The sequence below is a fragment of the Eimeria acervulina genome, genomic scaffold, assembly GCF_000499425.1.
Source record: "Eimeria acervulina Houghton genomic scaffold, Eah_scaff103, whole genome shotgun sequence".
Classification (NCBI taxonomy): Eukaryota; Apicomplexa; class Conoidasida; order Eucoccidiorida; family Eimeriidae; genus Eimeria; species Eimeria acervulina.
The window spans coordinates 10,192-26,651 of NW_013550421.1; the positions used below are offsets into that span (position 1 = coordinate 10,192).

Sequence of the window (16,460 nt, forward strand, 5' to 3'; positions counted from 1 at the left end):
TATATATATATATATATATATGTATATATATATATAAGTATAATTTACATATGCCGGGTATATATATTATCTAACACATATATGTATATATATATATATATATATTATATATATATAGATAAATTTAATATCCATATACCGGGTGTATATTTATATCATCTAACATGTATACATATATATGTATATATATATATATATATATGCAAGTACAGTATACCTATACCGGGTGTATATATATACATACATATAAACTAACACGCTGATATACATATATATATATATATATATAAACGTGTAATGTACACATGACGTGTATATATATAATATATAATATATATATATATATATACATATATATACATATAGATATATATACATATATATATATATATATACATGTATATAATATATATATATATACATGTATATAATATATATATTATATATATATAATCTACCATATATATGAATTAAGGTATTATATACATATGCCGGGTGTACACACATGTATATAAATACTCTATTTTCTCGTAGTTTGTTTTTCTTCTTTCTTTGTTCGTTAAAAATATCTGCTGCTTCTCTTTATGAGATAAAAAAATAAATATAATTATAATAAACCCGAGGAGTCATCTAAACCCAACAAAGACGCAGAGTCGTCTCTTCCTGTCTCTGCAGCAAACAAAACCAAAAACGTTTACTCTTGAATTACTTTTATTGTATTTCTTTTATATTCTTCGTCAGTGTACACCGCAATTAACACTTATATTCGCATTATTATTATGATTATTATTATTATTACATTATAATAATATTATTACCGTCATCTATTGATAATAATATTATTAATATTATCATATTATTATCATTGTATAATAATAATAATAATAATAATAATAATATTGTTATTATTATGTTAATAATACAATTATTATTTTATTAGCAATTTGCACTGTTTTTTAGTATTTGCTGCATGCATGCATAGACAGCAAATATATTTTTCATTATATATATATATATATATATATACTTTTATAATACATGAAAATATATAAAAACAGCAGATAAAAACAAGCAGCAAACAAACACCACCAACAAAAACAGCAAACAGCAAACAGCAAAACAGGAACAAGTTAAGAAGCAAAAATTGCTGTTTATTGTTATTTATTATTTGTTTATCTGATTATTTGTTTGTTTATTTATTTATTTATTCGTTTGTTGTTGTTTATTACCTAAGCACCAAGCCTCGACATTGCCTCTTAAAAGACTCAGCACCATCATAACCCTTCTGCTTTCTTCTGCATCTCTGCAATATGAAAAACAGAGTAATATAAGTATAATTAAAGAAACAAACAATAAAATAACATTTTAGAATAAGAATAATATTAGTACGAAACAACGAAACTTACACTGGGTATGATGCTTCGCAATGCCACACAAAATATTGCTGCCACTCGAGGGTTTAGGGTTTAGGGTTTAGGGTTTAGGGTTTGAAACACGTACGTAATGTGCACAACGTTCTCCACTGCTTCTCTAAACTGCGCTGCCAGAGCGGCAATGGCTGGCTGAACTCCGTTGGGTTCGTCATGCAGCAGCACTGCAGCAACAGCAGCAACAGCAGCAGCAGCACAATGACAGCAGCAGCAGCAGCGCAGTGGAAGCAGCCGCAGCAGCAGGAGCAACACAGCGTCCGCATCGGACAAAACAGCTACGCCTGCAAAATCAAAGCAGCTACTGCATCCTTAGCAGCCTCAGCAGCAGCAATAACAATGACAACAACTGCAGCAGCAAAAGCAGCAGTAAAAGGCAACAAGAGTAACCAAGACAACCAAGACAACAGCAGCAATAGAAGCCAACAGCAGCAGCAGCAACAACAGTAATAGAAGCCAACAGCAGCAGCAACAGAAGCAACAACAGCAACTCCAACAGCAGCATTAGCAACAACAACAGCAGCAGCAGCAGAAACAGCAAAAGCAACAGCAACGGCAGCAGCAACAGCAGCAGCAGCAGCAGTTGCAGCAGCAGCAACAGGAGCAGCAGCAGCAGCAGCAACAACAGCAGCAGCAGCAGCAGACCTGCGTAGTTGAGTACGAGCCCCATTTTGACTGACAAGGGCACCTCTTGTGTTTCTTCTTCGTTTGTATGGCAGCTATTCTTTTTTTGTTTTTCTTTGTTTTTATCTTTTTCATTTTCATTTATTAACTCCAACGCAGATCTATAAAAACCTAAACTCTGCTTTCGCAGCTGTTGACACTCGTCAGCATCCGTTACCACCTAAACGCAATGTACGTACACCTAAAAACCCTAAACCCTAAATCCTAAACCCTAAACCCTAAACGAACTAGTAAATAAAAGAATAAAGAAACAAATAAAGGCGAAGAGATAAGAACAAAGTAGCAAACAAAGGAATGAATGAATGAACGAACAAAAAGATAAACAGAAAAAAAAACAAACAAACAACTACAGGCAAACAAACAAACAAACAAACAAAGCAAATAAACTGAAGAAAAATATAAATTGAATTGCAAAAGCAAATAAACCGAAGGGCAAAGGAATGCACGAACATGTCAATGGAGGAGCTAGCACAAATTCAGGGTTTAGGGTTTAGGGTTTAGGGCTTAACAGCCTAAATAACCAACTACAAACGCAAAACAAAGACAACAGTAAACAAACAGCTGAGTACGCATTGCAAGTGAGTGAGGTTTAGGGTTTAGGGTTTAGGGTTTAGCCGCCTTCACACACAGCGCATACCTGAGATGCATATCGGGATACATCTGCGTTGAGTTGCAAGTAAAAGACCCTCGCCTCCTGCAGCCGAAACAAGAAACCCCTAAACCCTAAACCCTAAACCCTAAACCCTGAAAAGCAAACAACAACTTGTGGTGAAGAAAACTGCTTTCATATCTACTCAATCGGCCTGAAGCCTGGGGGAGCAAGAAACCCTAAACTCTAAACACTGCGAAGTGTGTGTATACGATTAGGGTTTAGGATTTAGGGTTTAGGGTTTGGGGTCAAGGACCCTTTACAAAGAGGGTTTGTAGAAGCATTCTCCTCTGCACTGTCTGAATTCGCTTGCAATTTGTCTCAAATGAGCATACGTATACTAGAGTTTAAAGGCTAGAGTTTAGAGTTTAGGGTTTAGGGTTTAGGGTTTAGGGTTTAGGGTTTGGGTTACCGTGGAGTCTGCAGCAGGCATGAGTGAGCGGTTGACGATATTATGGATTTTGTTTGCGAGTGACCGCACTTCATTAATGAGTTGTCTTAAGAAGGCATCTAATCTCTTGCAGAAGTATTCAGAAAAAGGTAAAACAACATCAGAAAGAATTGTATCGAGAAGATGCTCCGGGATCGGCATCCCTTGACTCACAGCTGCTGCGGAGTCCGGCGCGATGCTGGTGGTAGTGGTGCTGCTGCTGCTGCTGTTGCTGCTGTTGTTGTTGTCGTTGCTGTTGCTGCTGTCGTTGTCGTTGCTGCTGCTGTCCATATTGCTGCTACTGCTGCTGCTCCTGTGGGGCAGAGGTTTGCATGGGTCGCCTTCTGGGTCCACAGAGGAACTGTCATCATCTGCTGCTGCTGCTGCTGCTGCTTGAGCCCGGTGCAGCGCAGCAGCAGCAGCTGCAGCACTGTGCCGCCGCTGCTGCTGCAGCTTGTATCGAGGCACAAGGTTCCGAGTTGCACCCACTCCTTTTGATGCTGCTGTGTCTGCTGCAGTTTCTGCTGCTTCTTTAGGGGACATACCCGCCATAGTGAGCCCCGCAGCAGCAGCAGCAGCAGCACGACAAGCAGCAACAGCAGCACCTCTCTCGCGAGCCCCCTGCCATGCCGGACCCGCAGCTTGCAAAGCTGCATGAGCTCCAGAAATCATGTAATAAGAAGAACGGCAGTCAGCAATCATCGCCTTTACGGTGTTTGCCTGAGCCCCAGTAGGCGCATGCAAAAGGCATTTATGCAGAAGACAAACAAAGAAATGCAGAGGTTTACGGACTAAGGTCTAGGGTTTACAGGCTGTCGTCAGTGCAGTAAAAGAAACAAAATTCAAAACAGACAGGCCTCGGCCTTGTTCTGATGCCGCCTGTGTCAGGGACTGCTAGGTCTTAGGGTTTAGGGTTTACGGTTTAGGGTTTACGGCTGAATGCTTCGGTCCAGGGATTTCTGACAAGGTCCCAGGGTTTACTATTTAGAGTTTAGGGTTTAGGGTTTAAGGGTTTAGGTTGAGGGCCTACCAGAAGCTCCCGGTGCTTTCGAGATAAAACAGGGTGCAATTGTATGGCCTCTTTCAGCGCTTGGAAGACCTCTGCGCATGCAAACCCAACACTCCTGCAAGGGTTCAGGGTTTAGAGTTTAGGGTGCAGGTGCAGGAGTAGGATGGGCGGAGCAGAAGCAGCTATGAGGGCTTACCATCTCTGGACCTGCACTGCGCTGTGACTTCGATCTTTGCCTCTGCGTCAGAGATGCGGGTGTTTGCGTCATCCTCTGCTGCAGTTCTTACTCTGTATTGCGGCTGCAGTTGGTGCTGTTGCTTCATTTGCTGCTGCTCTTGCTCCTGATGCTGCTGCTGCTGCTGCACAATATAACCCAGGCCTCGCTGTGCTGCGCCAGCCGCAGGAGCCACTGGCGGCCTCCAAGAGCCCTTGTTCAGGGCGCTTGATGCCATGAGGGGGTGAGATGGAAGATACCTTCTATTGTTTAGATCTATCAGATGATGGGAAAAAATGCATAACTCCTTGCCCTTCTCTTGAAATGCAAGTTGAGCGCGCGACGCAGCTCTGGCGGGTTGTGTGGGACCAAGGCGCTAGTTTGCGGAAATATGTACGTATAAGCGACGGAAGAAACAATGCAAATTCAGTGAAAACAAGCAATAAATCAGAAAAGGCTGATGCTATATCGACGGTCTGCACATGTACTGGGCGTGCAGGTATTTGCTGACTAGCGGTGCTGAACGCGGGTTTGATGCCGTCGATCCACCGAATGAAAAGTTGCATCTGAAGTCAAATTCATCAATTTGAATCTAAATAACAACGATGAAACGTTAACGATTATCAACTCGTTGTAACGACCATCAGGTCAAGCCCATCGAGAGCCCCAAGCCACTCCGCGAAACGTCTGGAATCGGGCCAGAGAAAGCGAACAAATAGTGCAGAAAAACCACACGACTGGCGTTTATTTGCAATATCAATATCTAATTGTACCCTAAATGAATTATGTTCTCTCATGAAAAGTGTTTTTTCAGGTAGGATCGCATGAATGCCACAACGCTGGAGCCTCCCATGCCAGTCCATTGGCTGACACCGGCGTTCCTTCGGCTGTCTGTAGCGTTTTCTAAGAATCTGTGTTTCACTTGCAAATATATAATAACTAGAGGGGGTTACTTAGACAGAAGAACCTGCGTGAAGCTTCTTTACCAGTGTTTCAGCCCCCACGCACATGACGGCAGGGGACTTGAGAATGTAGATGAACAGCGAAGCAGAGACAGCATGAAGCGACAAAGTACTTCACTTTCCGTTGCACAAACTGTCAGAAGCCGAGAACAAACCCGGAGAAGGAGAGGGAAAATACATTGTGTTCCTTTCCTCTCAGCCTCCCTACTATCGTGTGGCTGGCGCACGGGGCTTCCCTTGAGGGTCCGAATGAAACCCTAAAGAAGCGCCACGAGCCATGCAGCCATTGCAGCATCTGTTGGTGTTGCTAATATTAGTGAAGCACCTCCCCCAGTTGTATGGCATGTAATTCCAAACCGCCTGATATACTAACTCGGCATTCAATATGATTAATTAAAGTTGTCTCACTGATACAACTAGGTGACACGGTACTGGCGTGGAGGTGAGACAATGGGAGTGAAAAGCAAGCTTCATGCAAGTTCCTGTCTGATTATCGCTGCCTCTTTGTGGCCATCTTCGTTGTCCTGCAGGCCGTCTTCTGGCGTTCAGCAACGCCGTCTCTTCGACCAACTACTCCCGGAGAACTATTCGTCGGCTTCTACCTCTACATTAAATTATATATATATAGACGAGCATCTGAATGCATGCAGAGTGATGCGGTCGTAACGAAGCCTCCGGCTTGTTCGTGCAATTCTCCCCCACCTCATCTAATGTGGTTTGCCTATTCCCATGTTTAACAACTGCATTCTCACTGTTTGGTGTGTTGAGCATATACAGCTCCTCCGTATGTGGTGTTACAGTGCCCCTACTTCGGCCACGATGAGAGCATGCACGACTCTCTTGTTTGCATCTTAGTCGTTGAGACAACAACAAATCAGATCAAATGCTTTTGTGAAAAAGACGTCAGGTTTGTTTGGTGGCGATGAGAACGCACTCGTTCATTAGACGCAGACAGCTGGTGTGCATACACCAAGGAAGCCGCATCGTTGCATACTGGTATTTCCCTTCCACCTCATTCCTCTCATTCAATGCAATTTTGTCGCAGCCTAATCATCCCTTTCATTTTCTTCATATTTCAATGAAGAAAACGAAGAGAGATATAATTCAATTCTCTCGGTTGTGCACAAGCTTCACGCCATCTGCCTGTTGTACAGCTCGTCGCCGCAACAAAACGAGTGTCTGGGGTGTTTTGAGTGCTCGTTTCACTTGTAACCCTTCTCTATACAATAAAAGATACACTAATATATTATCTGCTATTGCATTGTTACGCTGCAATCCTCTATACACAATCATCTTTTCTCGCAAATACACACCGCCGCAGCATTTGTGGCTTCCTTCCCCACCCTCCACCCCCCGCTTAACCTCCTTCCTTTGCTCTGTTCTTCCATCTAGTTTTTTATCACCAAAATCAACTTTGCTACTGGCCAGTTCCCTCTAACACTTGGATCCCTTCGCCGCACGTACGCCTGTCACCACCTGCGCATACACCCCACGCTGGGGTGTACGCACGGAGAGGTAACCACCCTGCTGAATAGCCTTTATTCATCGTCTCCAAATTAATGCATTTCTCTGTGATCGTCTTCCTCTTGCCGGGTCAAACGGCGCTTAGAAGATCGAGTTACCTGCAGCAACAATTTGCAACATGGACAGTGTAAAGCTGCAGTGTACAGCCAACTCGGTGCTGCGACTTGTTTATTACGAACGGCAGACACTTAACTCCCAGTGAAACAGCAACCCCACCCCTCACTACAGACAGGATCCTCATCAGCAGCTGCCAAGAATGAATTTACAAATTAAATCGAACAGTAGCGCAGTCTCGTATGATCATCTCAGGTGTCACAGCACAGGGGCAAGGACAAACCGTTATGTACAACGTGCACCCATCGTGTTGCTCCCAGGCTCTTCTCTCTCACCTTGCTCCTTCTCCTTCGCTAGCATCTCGTAGTACTGGTAGATGATTGTCACAGCCAACAGAATACCAGTGCCGCTTCCAATGGCCCCCAAGAAATCAGCGATGATCGTCAGCGCCCCAATGCACATCCCTCCGAAAGCAGCAGCAGTGGGAATGTACCGGTTCAGCACCTGAAAGTACGGAGTGTAAGCACGACGAGAGCAACAAATATGAATGAGATTAGCCTTATACGTACAGGCTTAAATCCACAGAGACATGCACACCCACACAAAACACGCACTCGTTTTGTTGCATGCACAAAAATATATATGCATCAGCGTATGCACTGTCGGCGCAAAAGAACAGGCATATATAATACATACTCTTGCACTGGCATATATATATATATATATATGGATGTATAAATGTACTAAGTGCATCATAAACTGAGTGAGTTGTATACCTGTACGAGCGAGCTATCTCTGTATCCTTTCATGACCATCTGCTGATCTCGGAGTTGTTTGGCGACGTCTCTGGAGCTTGAGCCCGAGACTTCAATCCAAGTTTTCGAGAAGAGTGCGCAGGAGACGAGGACGAAGGTGATATAGACGAAGCTGTGAATAGGATCATCAAGAATAGAGCCGAAGGAACCTGGGGGAGAGATGTAGTAAGCAATACCCCCCACAGGTACAGAGTGACCTCCTGCATCAACCTCCTGCCACTGCCCAAGGAGATTAACCAACACGTTGTTCTTGAAGCGTCTGTACAGCAGCTGCGAGAGGAAATACAAGTTCGAGACCAACGCCGTCTGCAAGATAATTGGAATGTTGCTGGTGTAGAACAACTTAATCGGGTAATTGCCCTGTTGTCCCCGCACGCGTTGATACTTCACTGCAAGATCAACGCGGAAACCCTGGAAGTAGATGACAATCAGAAACACCAAAATCGTTGCGAGCAAAGATGTGATGTTCGGAGCGTTCGAACGATAAAATGCCTCTTTCAATGCCACCATGTTGGTGCTCTTCGTAAACAGACAGTGGAAAAGAGCAACCAAAGCTCCCTCGAACTCAGTTCCCTTTCCCGTCTTTATCGTAGTGGGACTGAACGCCTGAACGCCAAACATACAAACAAACAGAGGAACGAAGCAGATGAAATAAACAAACGGGAAACAAACCAACAATGCAACCAAACCAACATCCAACGTCCGCCGCACGTGGCACAAGCGAGCAAATACGATGTTATTCTGCGTCTGTGCGTGTGATTTCAATAAAAAAAGCATTCAATGCATATCAACTTGAACGTGCAACCCCGAAGATCTAACCCTATGCCCTAAACTCCAAATGAAGTACCTTCCACACAATTGTCTCGCAAATGTTGGTCGCAATGAAAAGGGAAATACCGCTTCCCAGGCCGTAGCCTTTCTGCAGCAGTTCGTCCAAAATGATGACAACAACTCCGGCGAAGAACAGCTGAAGAATAATCAACAACGCGCTCCCTGTACACCCCAAACACCCACACGAAACCCCGGCATCTCATTGCAGTAAATGAGACTTCTTCTTTCAAATGCACCCCCTACTCTCCCCTGATGCCAGTCCCAATAAGCCACGAGCCGCATGCAGCACCGAAAGAAGTAATCGGTATGTCGCTGCACTTGTACATTGCAGATGCAAAGGGAGACTTTCCCAAAGCATACGTGGGTCAAAAGTACTGTGAAACCGCATCAGCTTAACTACAATATTGTTTCGTCTCATTAGGAGTTCGTGGATATGCACGTACATTCATACAGCAAACCTCATGAAGCAGCAAACCCAAAGACAGGAGAGCAAACAGCTACTCAGTATCTGTTCAGTATCCACCACCATCATTTCCATCTCAATTTCACACTTGAACTCTAAAAGACCTTTTATTCTTCTTCTTATATCTTTCTATCTTGTAAAAAAGGAATGCTTTACCTGCTCCGATTTCTGATATCGGCCCATACATGCCGCTGATGACGTACGCCACCGCCTCTCCGATGGTAATCAGCAACGCCAGCACTGCGCAAAACAAAGAAAAATGATATATATAAATATATACATCGCTGGTTCAATACTTTAGAATGGCAAAGAGAGGCTGAAAGAGGACAAACTGAACACAAACGTGCGAGCACACGGCAAGAACGATTCAAAAAAATTCATGCTGAGCACGAGCTAACAACGATACACCCCCAGCTCTGTGCAGCATAGTGGCATTAAACTGGAACTCAGAACAAGACAAGCATCAAGAGCAGACGAGTCCCAAGGCAAACAACATAAGCAGGTCGACCAAACTTCCAAGAAGTTCAAGCGCAGCTGGAGCTGCACAAGTGGTGCCGGTGTCGGTGTTCCGCGTGTTTCGTGCTGCATTTCCTTACATTTCTGCGCCCCTTGGAAGAGGGCTCTGTCTTCTTTGAGGCTTTGGTCAACTTGAATGATCTTGGAACCAGCAAGAAGCTGCATGACCATTCCACTTGTGACGATAGGAGAAATACCCAACTCCATGAGCGTGCCTCTGTTAGAAGCTAAGATAACACGCATCCAGTAGAAGGGGTCTGCGCTGCGACTTGTGCGGATTCCGTAAAGAGGAATCTGGCAACAAACCAGAAAAACAGCGAGAGATATCAACGTCCATAGCACCTTTTCGCGGAAGGGAACACGACGCTCAGGCGCATGCACCTCAGGCAAGATGCACATCGCTGGCTTCACCAGCGACAGGAAACGAACTGCAGGCAAACAAGCACAGAAACGCAGAAACTGCAAAGATGTAACGGAAAACATTCAATACTAACCAAGTGTGTGTGCAACGAACAAGCAAGCAAACAGACACGCTTCAAACAGCAAGACAATATCCACGGCACTGAAGGCATGTATATACACAACGAGCAAGGAAATACGCAAACGAAAATCACGAAGCCACTCCCACATAAAACTACAGCTGGTGACAACAGAAAATATTGTTTTACAATCTGAATGTGCACGAGAGCCTCGCTCCAACAACCCAGAATGCGACTCAGAAGTTCAACGCATGCAGCTACAGCAGCTACACCATTGTATACGATCATCGAGAGAATTTATACACAGATGCATTTGACGCACATAGCAGCAAGCACAGCTCTAATAATGCATGCACACAAGTGGCAAGTCCTGAGCATCCCGAATTAACAGAGTCAAAAGAAGAAGCGAGAGAGCCGTTGATGCACGGACACGTGAGACCTCAGTAACGCATGCAATCCATGCAATGAGAAACAGAAAATAATCATGAATTTATCACATGAACAACGAGAGCGTCGGTAGCACGGCAGCGTTCCCGTCGGCTGCGGCGGCGCTTTGCAGGGATGCTGCTAAAGAAGAAGCAAATGATTTCATCTGAATACGAAGAGAAGCAGTTCCTTCCAATTCTACTTAATATGTGTCCGTGGAAAGCAAGGAAGAGGATGGTATGATTCATTCAATGCGATGCAGCTGAGGGCGCGGCTCACGCCGCGACTGAGGCGTTCGCCCACGCAGCACAACTTGAGTATGTCTGTGTTCAAAAGAATTTCACTTACTTCCTTTCGCCATTTTCCTTTCTTATGAAGCAAAACGTGCAGGAAATCACACAAAATCTGGGGCAAAGCGCCGCGGCCAATCTCCCCGCGGGCTACCCTGTTGAACGGGAATCGGCGCGGCGACGCACAACACCACACAGAAAGAATGTTCCGAAGATTACGAAGATGTATATTATTTCCCCTCCAGAGAGACATGTGGTTAATATTGTTTTCGCATGCTCATACACCCCAGAGAGACAACAAGACGACGGGGGGCGGAGGCGGCTGCCGCTGTTGCTGCGGTTATTAGCAGCCGCCGCCGCTCATGCAGAAACGGGTTCCTAACCCGCCTAAAGCTCTCGTTCTTCCTGTTTTCTTTAAGATGACCAATCTGTATTCAATTAATTGCTAAATTCTTCAAAAGACAACGCTTAACTGGGAGATAAAAGCAGTAAAATTTCATCTAGTTGGTGCTCCTAGAGGCCGCTGCTGTCCATGTATGCGCCGAGCTCAGAGTAGACGAACAGGTAGGTGGCCCCCAGTGGCAAGAATGTTGTATAAACTTGTTTCCTTCTTACTACGAACAAATTTTCGATTTCACTTTTTTATAGTAGCTGTCCGCCGTTTGCTTTTTTAGAGTAGTGTCTACTGGCCTGAGCTTCAACAACGCCCGGCAGCGCCGCGAGATCGGAGCTGGAGAGCGCCGTGTGCTTTTCATGGGCGAACAGAAACCAGAGAGGTTTGAATTTCGCATTTAATGCAATTGTTAGTTTGTGATTGAGAATAGACAAAGAGGCACGGAGAGCACACGAACGAAATACCTGCACCGAGACCTCAGCGCCACCGTTGTTCACCCAACGGCATTTGGTGCTTTGCACAGCCGGTGTTTGTTTGCGTTGCTTCGAGAGAGAACCAGAGAACAGCATCTTTATTCCCAAACAAGTTTATGGGTTCCATTTTCCTGCAATTAGTGGAAACTTCGGCTTCTCCTGACGCTGGAGCAGTGCAAGCTCAGACTGACAATCTTATGCGAGCTCTCGATCTTCTGTTAGAGGCTTCATTGGCTGCAGTAAGCGGTATTGCCAACCGGAAATAGCCGCATGTTGTGTTCCATCTACGAAGTCCAGCTGTGCTACAGGCAAAAATAAGCGGGGAGGATTCCGTGCAGAAGGGATGCACAAACCCGTTTCATATAGCAAACATAATTTGTTGGGAAGAGAAGAAAGACTCACAGACTGCCGATCTGTTGTCGATACTTGCTGGTTCGTGTTGGTTTTTACCTTTTCTGCCATCGTTGGGATTAGAGACTATTAGAACGAAGCATTCGTTGATCTAGTTGAGCAATATTTGAGGTGTTTAACCGGAACGAAACAGCATGCTGGGCTTGGGGATTGTAAATACCACAGTAGCGTTTTTATTCTTTGACATATTTGCTTTCGCATGTTATGGATAGAGCCCTGTTTGCACAGCTAGTTGAGCAATATCAAGGCTGCAGTAGCTACAGGTGCAAGCATATGGTGCTCTCCTGCTGTCGGCGCTTGAACGCAAAATTTGTCGCGGCAGTAGCTTGCTCGCCAAAATATTTTGTTTCGTTGTTTTCTCCCCTCTCCGCAGTGCAAGCAAACACCCCAGAAACTGTTTGGGGCAGTGTAGCGTTGCAACGGCCTTGGCATTGAATGCGCAGCGTTCTTTTTTTTTGAATATTTTCCGCTAGTTTGAATGACGAAGTTGTTTAGCGTATGGTTTGGGGTCGAAGTGCAAACGTTGGATGCAAACACCAAATTCACGCCAGTATGAAAAATGGATGCGAAATGAACCGAAACTAAAATCGCTGCTGAAATATAATTTCCTTTTCGTTCCCCCCTTACAGAAAAGTGGAGGTCGGAGGTAAGGGAAGAAAAGGATCCTCTGAACTTGATCTATTTGTTTGTTTCTCCTTGTCTTCACATGAAATTCGTGTGTAATTAGACTCAGGTTTTTTCGACCCTAAGAATGCACACGTTGAATCGTTGGGACAGAGAAACCAATCTTTGTTTCCGTTCATATTTACTTAGCTCAGCGCTGGAATAGAAGAGGCGCAAAATCAATAGAGAAGCAAATGAAGCACGTAATAACTAAAGGGCGCAAATGGTATAAGCCCCTCACACACAAGTGCGACTTAGGTTGGTTTTAGGGAATTAGTATTCATTATGATATTACGCATTTTCTCTCTTCTTCTAGATACACGGAAGACTGAAGAGAAAGAAAAGGAAGGAGTTGCTGCATTTACGACTAGAACGATTAGACTGCCGCTGTTCCCTTCTTGCAACAAGGGCGCAAAGGTACATCAACACTGACAAGTGCGACGCCTCAAGCCTTCCAAAGCAAAAGGATTCCAAGTAAACTTATGTATCGATGCTGGCCTTCACCATTTGGCTCGAAGAGAAGGTTCCACATACCTTTATCTGCGAGCCGAGAGGATGTTCCCTTCCAGCTTGAACAAGGAACCAGAAACCGTTAGCGTTTGGTCTAAAAGATTTTTCCCAAGAATGTTTGAAAACTCTTCCAGTTATTTTGCCCACTTCAGCTGTTCGGAAGGGGCCTGCATACGGTTCTTGTCTCTCTCCGTTTGGTGGGAGGATCAAACCCATATTGCAATTCTTCAACTCGCCATACGCCAGCGGTGCTTCATCGCTAAAGTAGGGAAAGCTCTTGTAAGCTGCTTTTCATTTGGCGAGATGCTGGTGAGGCGTTAATGGTGTACGTTTCGTATGGAAAGCACCATAAGATGTACTGGAACACGATTAGGGAAATGCTTTACGGTTTAGGGTTTATGTTGAAACCTAAGGCAAAAAGAAGGGCGTTTCGCGACGATGCCACTTTTGTTTTTTTTTAGCAGAGCACATGTCGTAATGAGCATTGAATATCAAGTAAATGAATAAGGTGACTAGAAACATTCGAAGCTACTGCTCAAGATATTGCCTCAATCGCGAGAAACCTGGGCATACACCGCAGAAGTGCACCCACTTGGTTCTGCGGGATTGTGAAAGTTTTGCGCGCAAACTCCTCACGCTCGTCATTCGCGCACCTGAAGAAAGCCATTATCCAGCAGTCTGCAATGCGTTTGATTTTTGGATTATTTGGTGTTTGTTTTCTGCCTTCGTGCGCAGAAAGTTCAAAGTTGCACGCCAGAGGACTCGCGCGTCTTTTGCACCCGTTTGCGGACGGTGGGTTGAGATCACCTTTCTTAGTCTTAGAAGTACATCACTACACGCCCCATGCAGATGAAGAGCAGGCAAAAAATGCAGAAAGAGAAGGACGCACCGCAGGTTTGTGCAACAACACTGCCCATGGTGCACGCTGCTGTTCACTTGTATATTTGCTTCACGCGTTTCCTGACACTGCAGCTGGCGCACGCGGGCCCCCATACGACATTCCCGACATGGTGAACCGTTATAGTTAAACAATCTCCCTCCAGGTTTTTCTATCGAAGATGAAAACTTGAACGCAGGACCCAGAAGATTCAGTCGTTGCCCATAGCCTGTTTGATCCCCATATCGAGCCCCAAGACGCAGATGGGGAACTCGAGGACCCTTCGATGCTCCCGTCAAGCGGGGTTGGCTACGAATTAGAAAAACGCGACCAGCTCAGAGAAGGTAGGAGTGCAAATATGGATGTACATACTTTCACACGTTCACGTTGCGCACCTGTGTTTGAATACGAATTCGTTAAGGCTTGCACACGCCCATAAAAAATGCATGCATGTGTGTTATAAGTGCGTGTACATGCATGCATACGTACAGATATATAAGCATACGTCGTTGTGGTTATACATATTCATACTTGTTCATCTTAAACTTGTATGGTATTTAGACGAGGCGGCTACAGGTGCTGCTGCAGGTTCAAAGCAGCACAAACGGGTAAGGGGGAGTCTTGTTTCATTTGTTACGACTCACGACCTAAAACGATTTAGAAAGGAAAGAAGGGAAAAGGGGCGAGATTAAACACAGGTGCTTCTATTCTCTTATTGCCTATTCGTTTTCGTCATAAGACGAATGCTTTGGATGTTCGCGTTCAGTAATTTGCTGCCTCCTCCTTTTTTCAAGGAAAAAAACGCCAGCAATCATCGCAGCTGCAGCATCAGCAACAGCAGCAAAGGCTAGAAACGCCTCGACTAGTCCAACAAGGTGAGCGGGGGTATGACTATTGTCTACAGCGTGAACAGCAAAGAAAAGAACGGTTGTAGATGAAGATGCATTCGCTGCTGAAGACGAGGAGTCCCAAGCAGAGGCGGACTCGGAAGTAAGGATTCTATTGTCTAGACTTTATAGGTTAGGGTTTATGGATTGTCAACGATAGGCGGCAGAAGATGAGGAGCTCCAAAGGGAAGAGCAAATTGATGAGAAGGAGGAGATGCAGCACGGTAAGGTTTCTGCTCGTCTCCTCCTTGTTTTCTCCCGAGTATTTGTTGTTGTAATTGTAATATCTCTGTTAATATTAATAACACAACAACTATCAATGAAACAACTTTCACCTGCCTTCTTTTTCCCCCCGAACTGCAGACATGGAACAGAAGCTTCAAGAGGCAGCGGGTGAGCTGTCGCCTGCGGGTCCGGGAAGCCCCCGCTGCAAATTCGTGCCTATCTTCCTCGTTGTTCTGTCTTGTTGCAACCCCAAAAAGTGCAAATAATAAAGGAATGGCTAAACGGCTGTTGTTCACATCTTCGCATTTTGCAGGGAAGGCTCAGCCCCCGCCGCCGAAGCTACCGCCTGACGAGGCGCGAAAGCTGCTCCTCTCCGTACGTTGAAATAATCATCTTTGGGTGTCCAGAACGCAAGAAACAATAATTGTAATAAACGCAATAAATAATTGCACATGGTCGTTCTTGGAATAGTACGGAGCCGGGCTGGAAGACATAATAAATCAAATGTAAGCCAGCCGAAGCTGCGGACGAGTAGTACATTGGAGCCACTCTGACAAAAATGATACCCGTGCTAAAAATAAACTGCAACTAGATAAAATGAAGTCAAATCAAGTTGAATTCACATTGAATGGAGTTGGTTTCAGCATCAGCGCCCATGCCGGTGTGCCCGATTTGCTAGGGACGAAGGCGCGGAAAGCGCAGGCAGAGGGAAAGAGCCCAATGAAGCCCCCCTTGTACTCAAGACCTCGAAGCACAAGTCAACCGACTGTATCAGGCTCGGCAGCAGCAGGTCCTGCGGCATTTTCCCCAGCAGGGGTCCCCCCCGGGCCCCCTGCAAGTTTGCCTTCGGGGGGGCCAACAGCATTCCCTGCAAGCGCCACTGGGGGAGAGGCGCCCAGCTAGCAGTAGCTGCTTGTAGGCTCCCATGGAACTACACGCCTCATAGGCACACATTCAGTGAGCCCATCAACGAAGATGGGCTCCGGGCCTGTCCTCGTCAATTGTACAAAACCAAAAGAGGAAATAACCAATCTTATTACGAGTCACCAAAGGTGGAGCGCCTCGCCTTTGGGAGCACAGCACGGGCAGTGTACCGTGTCCCCGATGTTATCTAAGGAAATACTTGAGCTGCAATAGAGTCAAAGTACCTAATTTGAGAGCTCTCCTTCGCTCGCAGCCTCCTGGCGCCTTGGTCAGCGCTGCTAGAGCGCACTGGGCTGGTGACGAGCGGAAGCGGTGCGTCACCA

General features: G+C 45.2%; 3 protein-coding genes across 3 annotated transcripts; 1 reads left to right on the forward strand and 2 right to left on the reverse strand.

Annotated features, from left to right (window-relative positions):
* Nucleotides 1-2,721: 2,721 nt before the first annotated feature.
* EAH_00016440 (14-3-3 protein, putative) lies at nucleotides 2,722-4,651 on the reverse strand (the record flags this gene model as incomplete). The annotated part of the gene is made up of 4 exons (XM_013397795.1): nucleotides 2,722-2,805; nucleotides 3,173-3,910; nucleotides 4,221-4,291; nucleotides 4,396-4,651. 4 exons carry the CDS (start codon nucleotides 4,649-4,651, stop codon nucleotides 2,722-2,724), a joined length of 1,149 nt encoding a protein of 382 aa, XP_013253249.1.
* A 2,329-nt stretch (nucleotides 4,652-6,980) lies between these two features.
* Nucleotides 6,981-10,844, reverse strand: EAH_00016450 (the record flags this gene model as incomplete). The annotated part of the gene is made up of 7 exons (XM_013397796.1): nucleotides 6,981-6,997; nucleotides 7,289-7,457; nucleotides 7,730-8,374; nucleotides 8,616-8,761; nucleotides 9,219-9,302; nucleotides 9,659-10,006; nucleotides 10,832-10,844. 7 exons carry the CDS (start codon nucleotides 10,842-10,844, stop codon nucleotides 6,981-6,983), a joined length of 1,422 nt encoding a protein of 473 aa, XP_013253250.1.
* Nucleotides 10,845-13,701: 2,857 nt separating this feature from the next.
* Nucleotides 13,702-15,597, forward strand: EAH_00016460 (hypothetical protein, conserved; the record flags this gene model as incomplete). Its single annotated transcript, XM_013397797.1, has 6 exons — nucleotides 13,702-13,719; nucleotides 13,960-14,016; nucleotides 14,301-14,445; nucleotides 14,663-14,709; nucleotides 15,149-15,212; nucleotides 15,527-15,597. The coding sequence occupies 6 exons, from the start codon at nucleotides 13,702-13,704 to the stop codon at nucleotides 15,595-15,597; spliced, it is 402 nt and encodes a 133-aa protein (XP_013253251.1).
* Nucleotides 15,598-16,460: the final 863 nt, after the last annotated feature.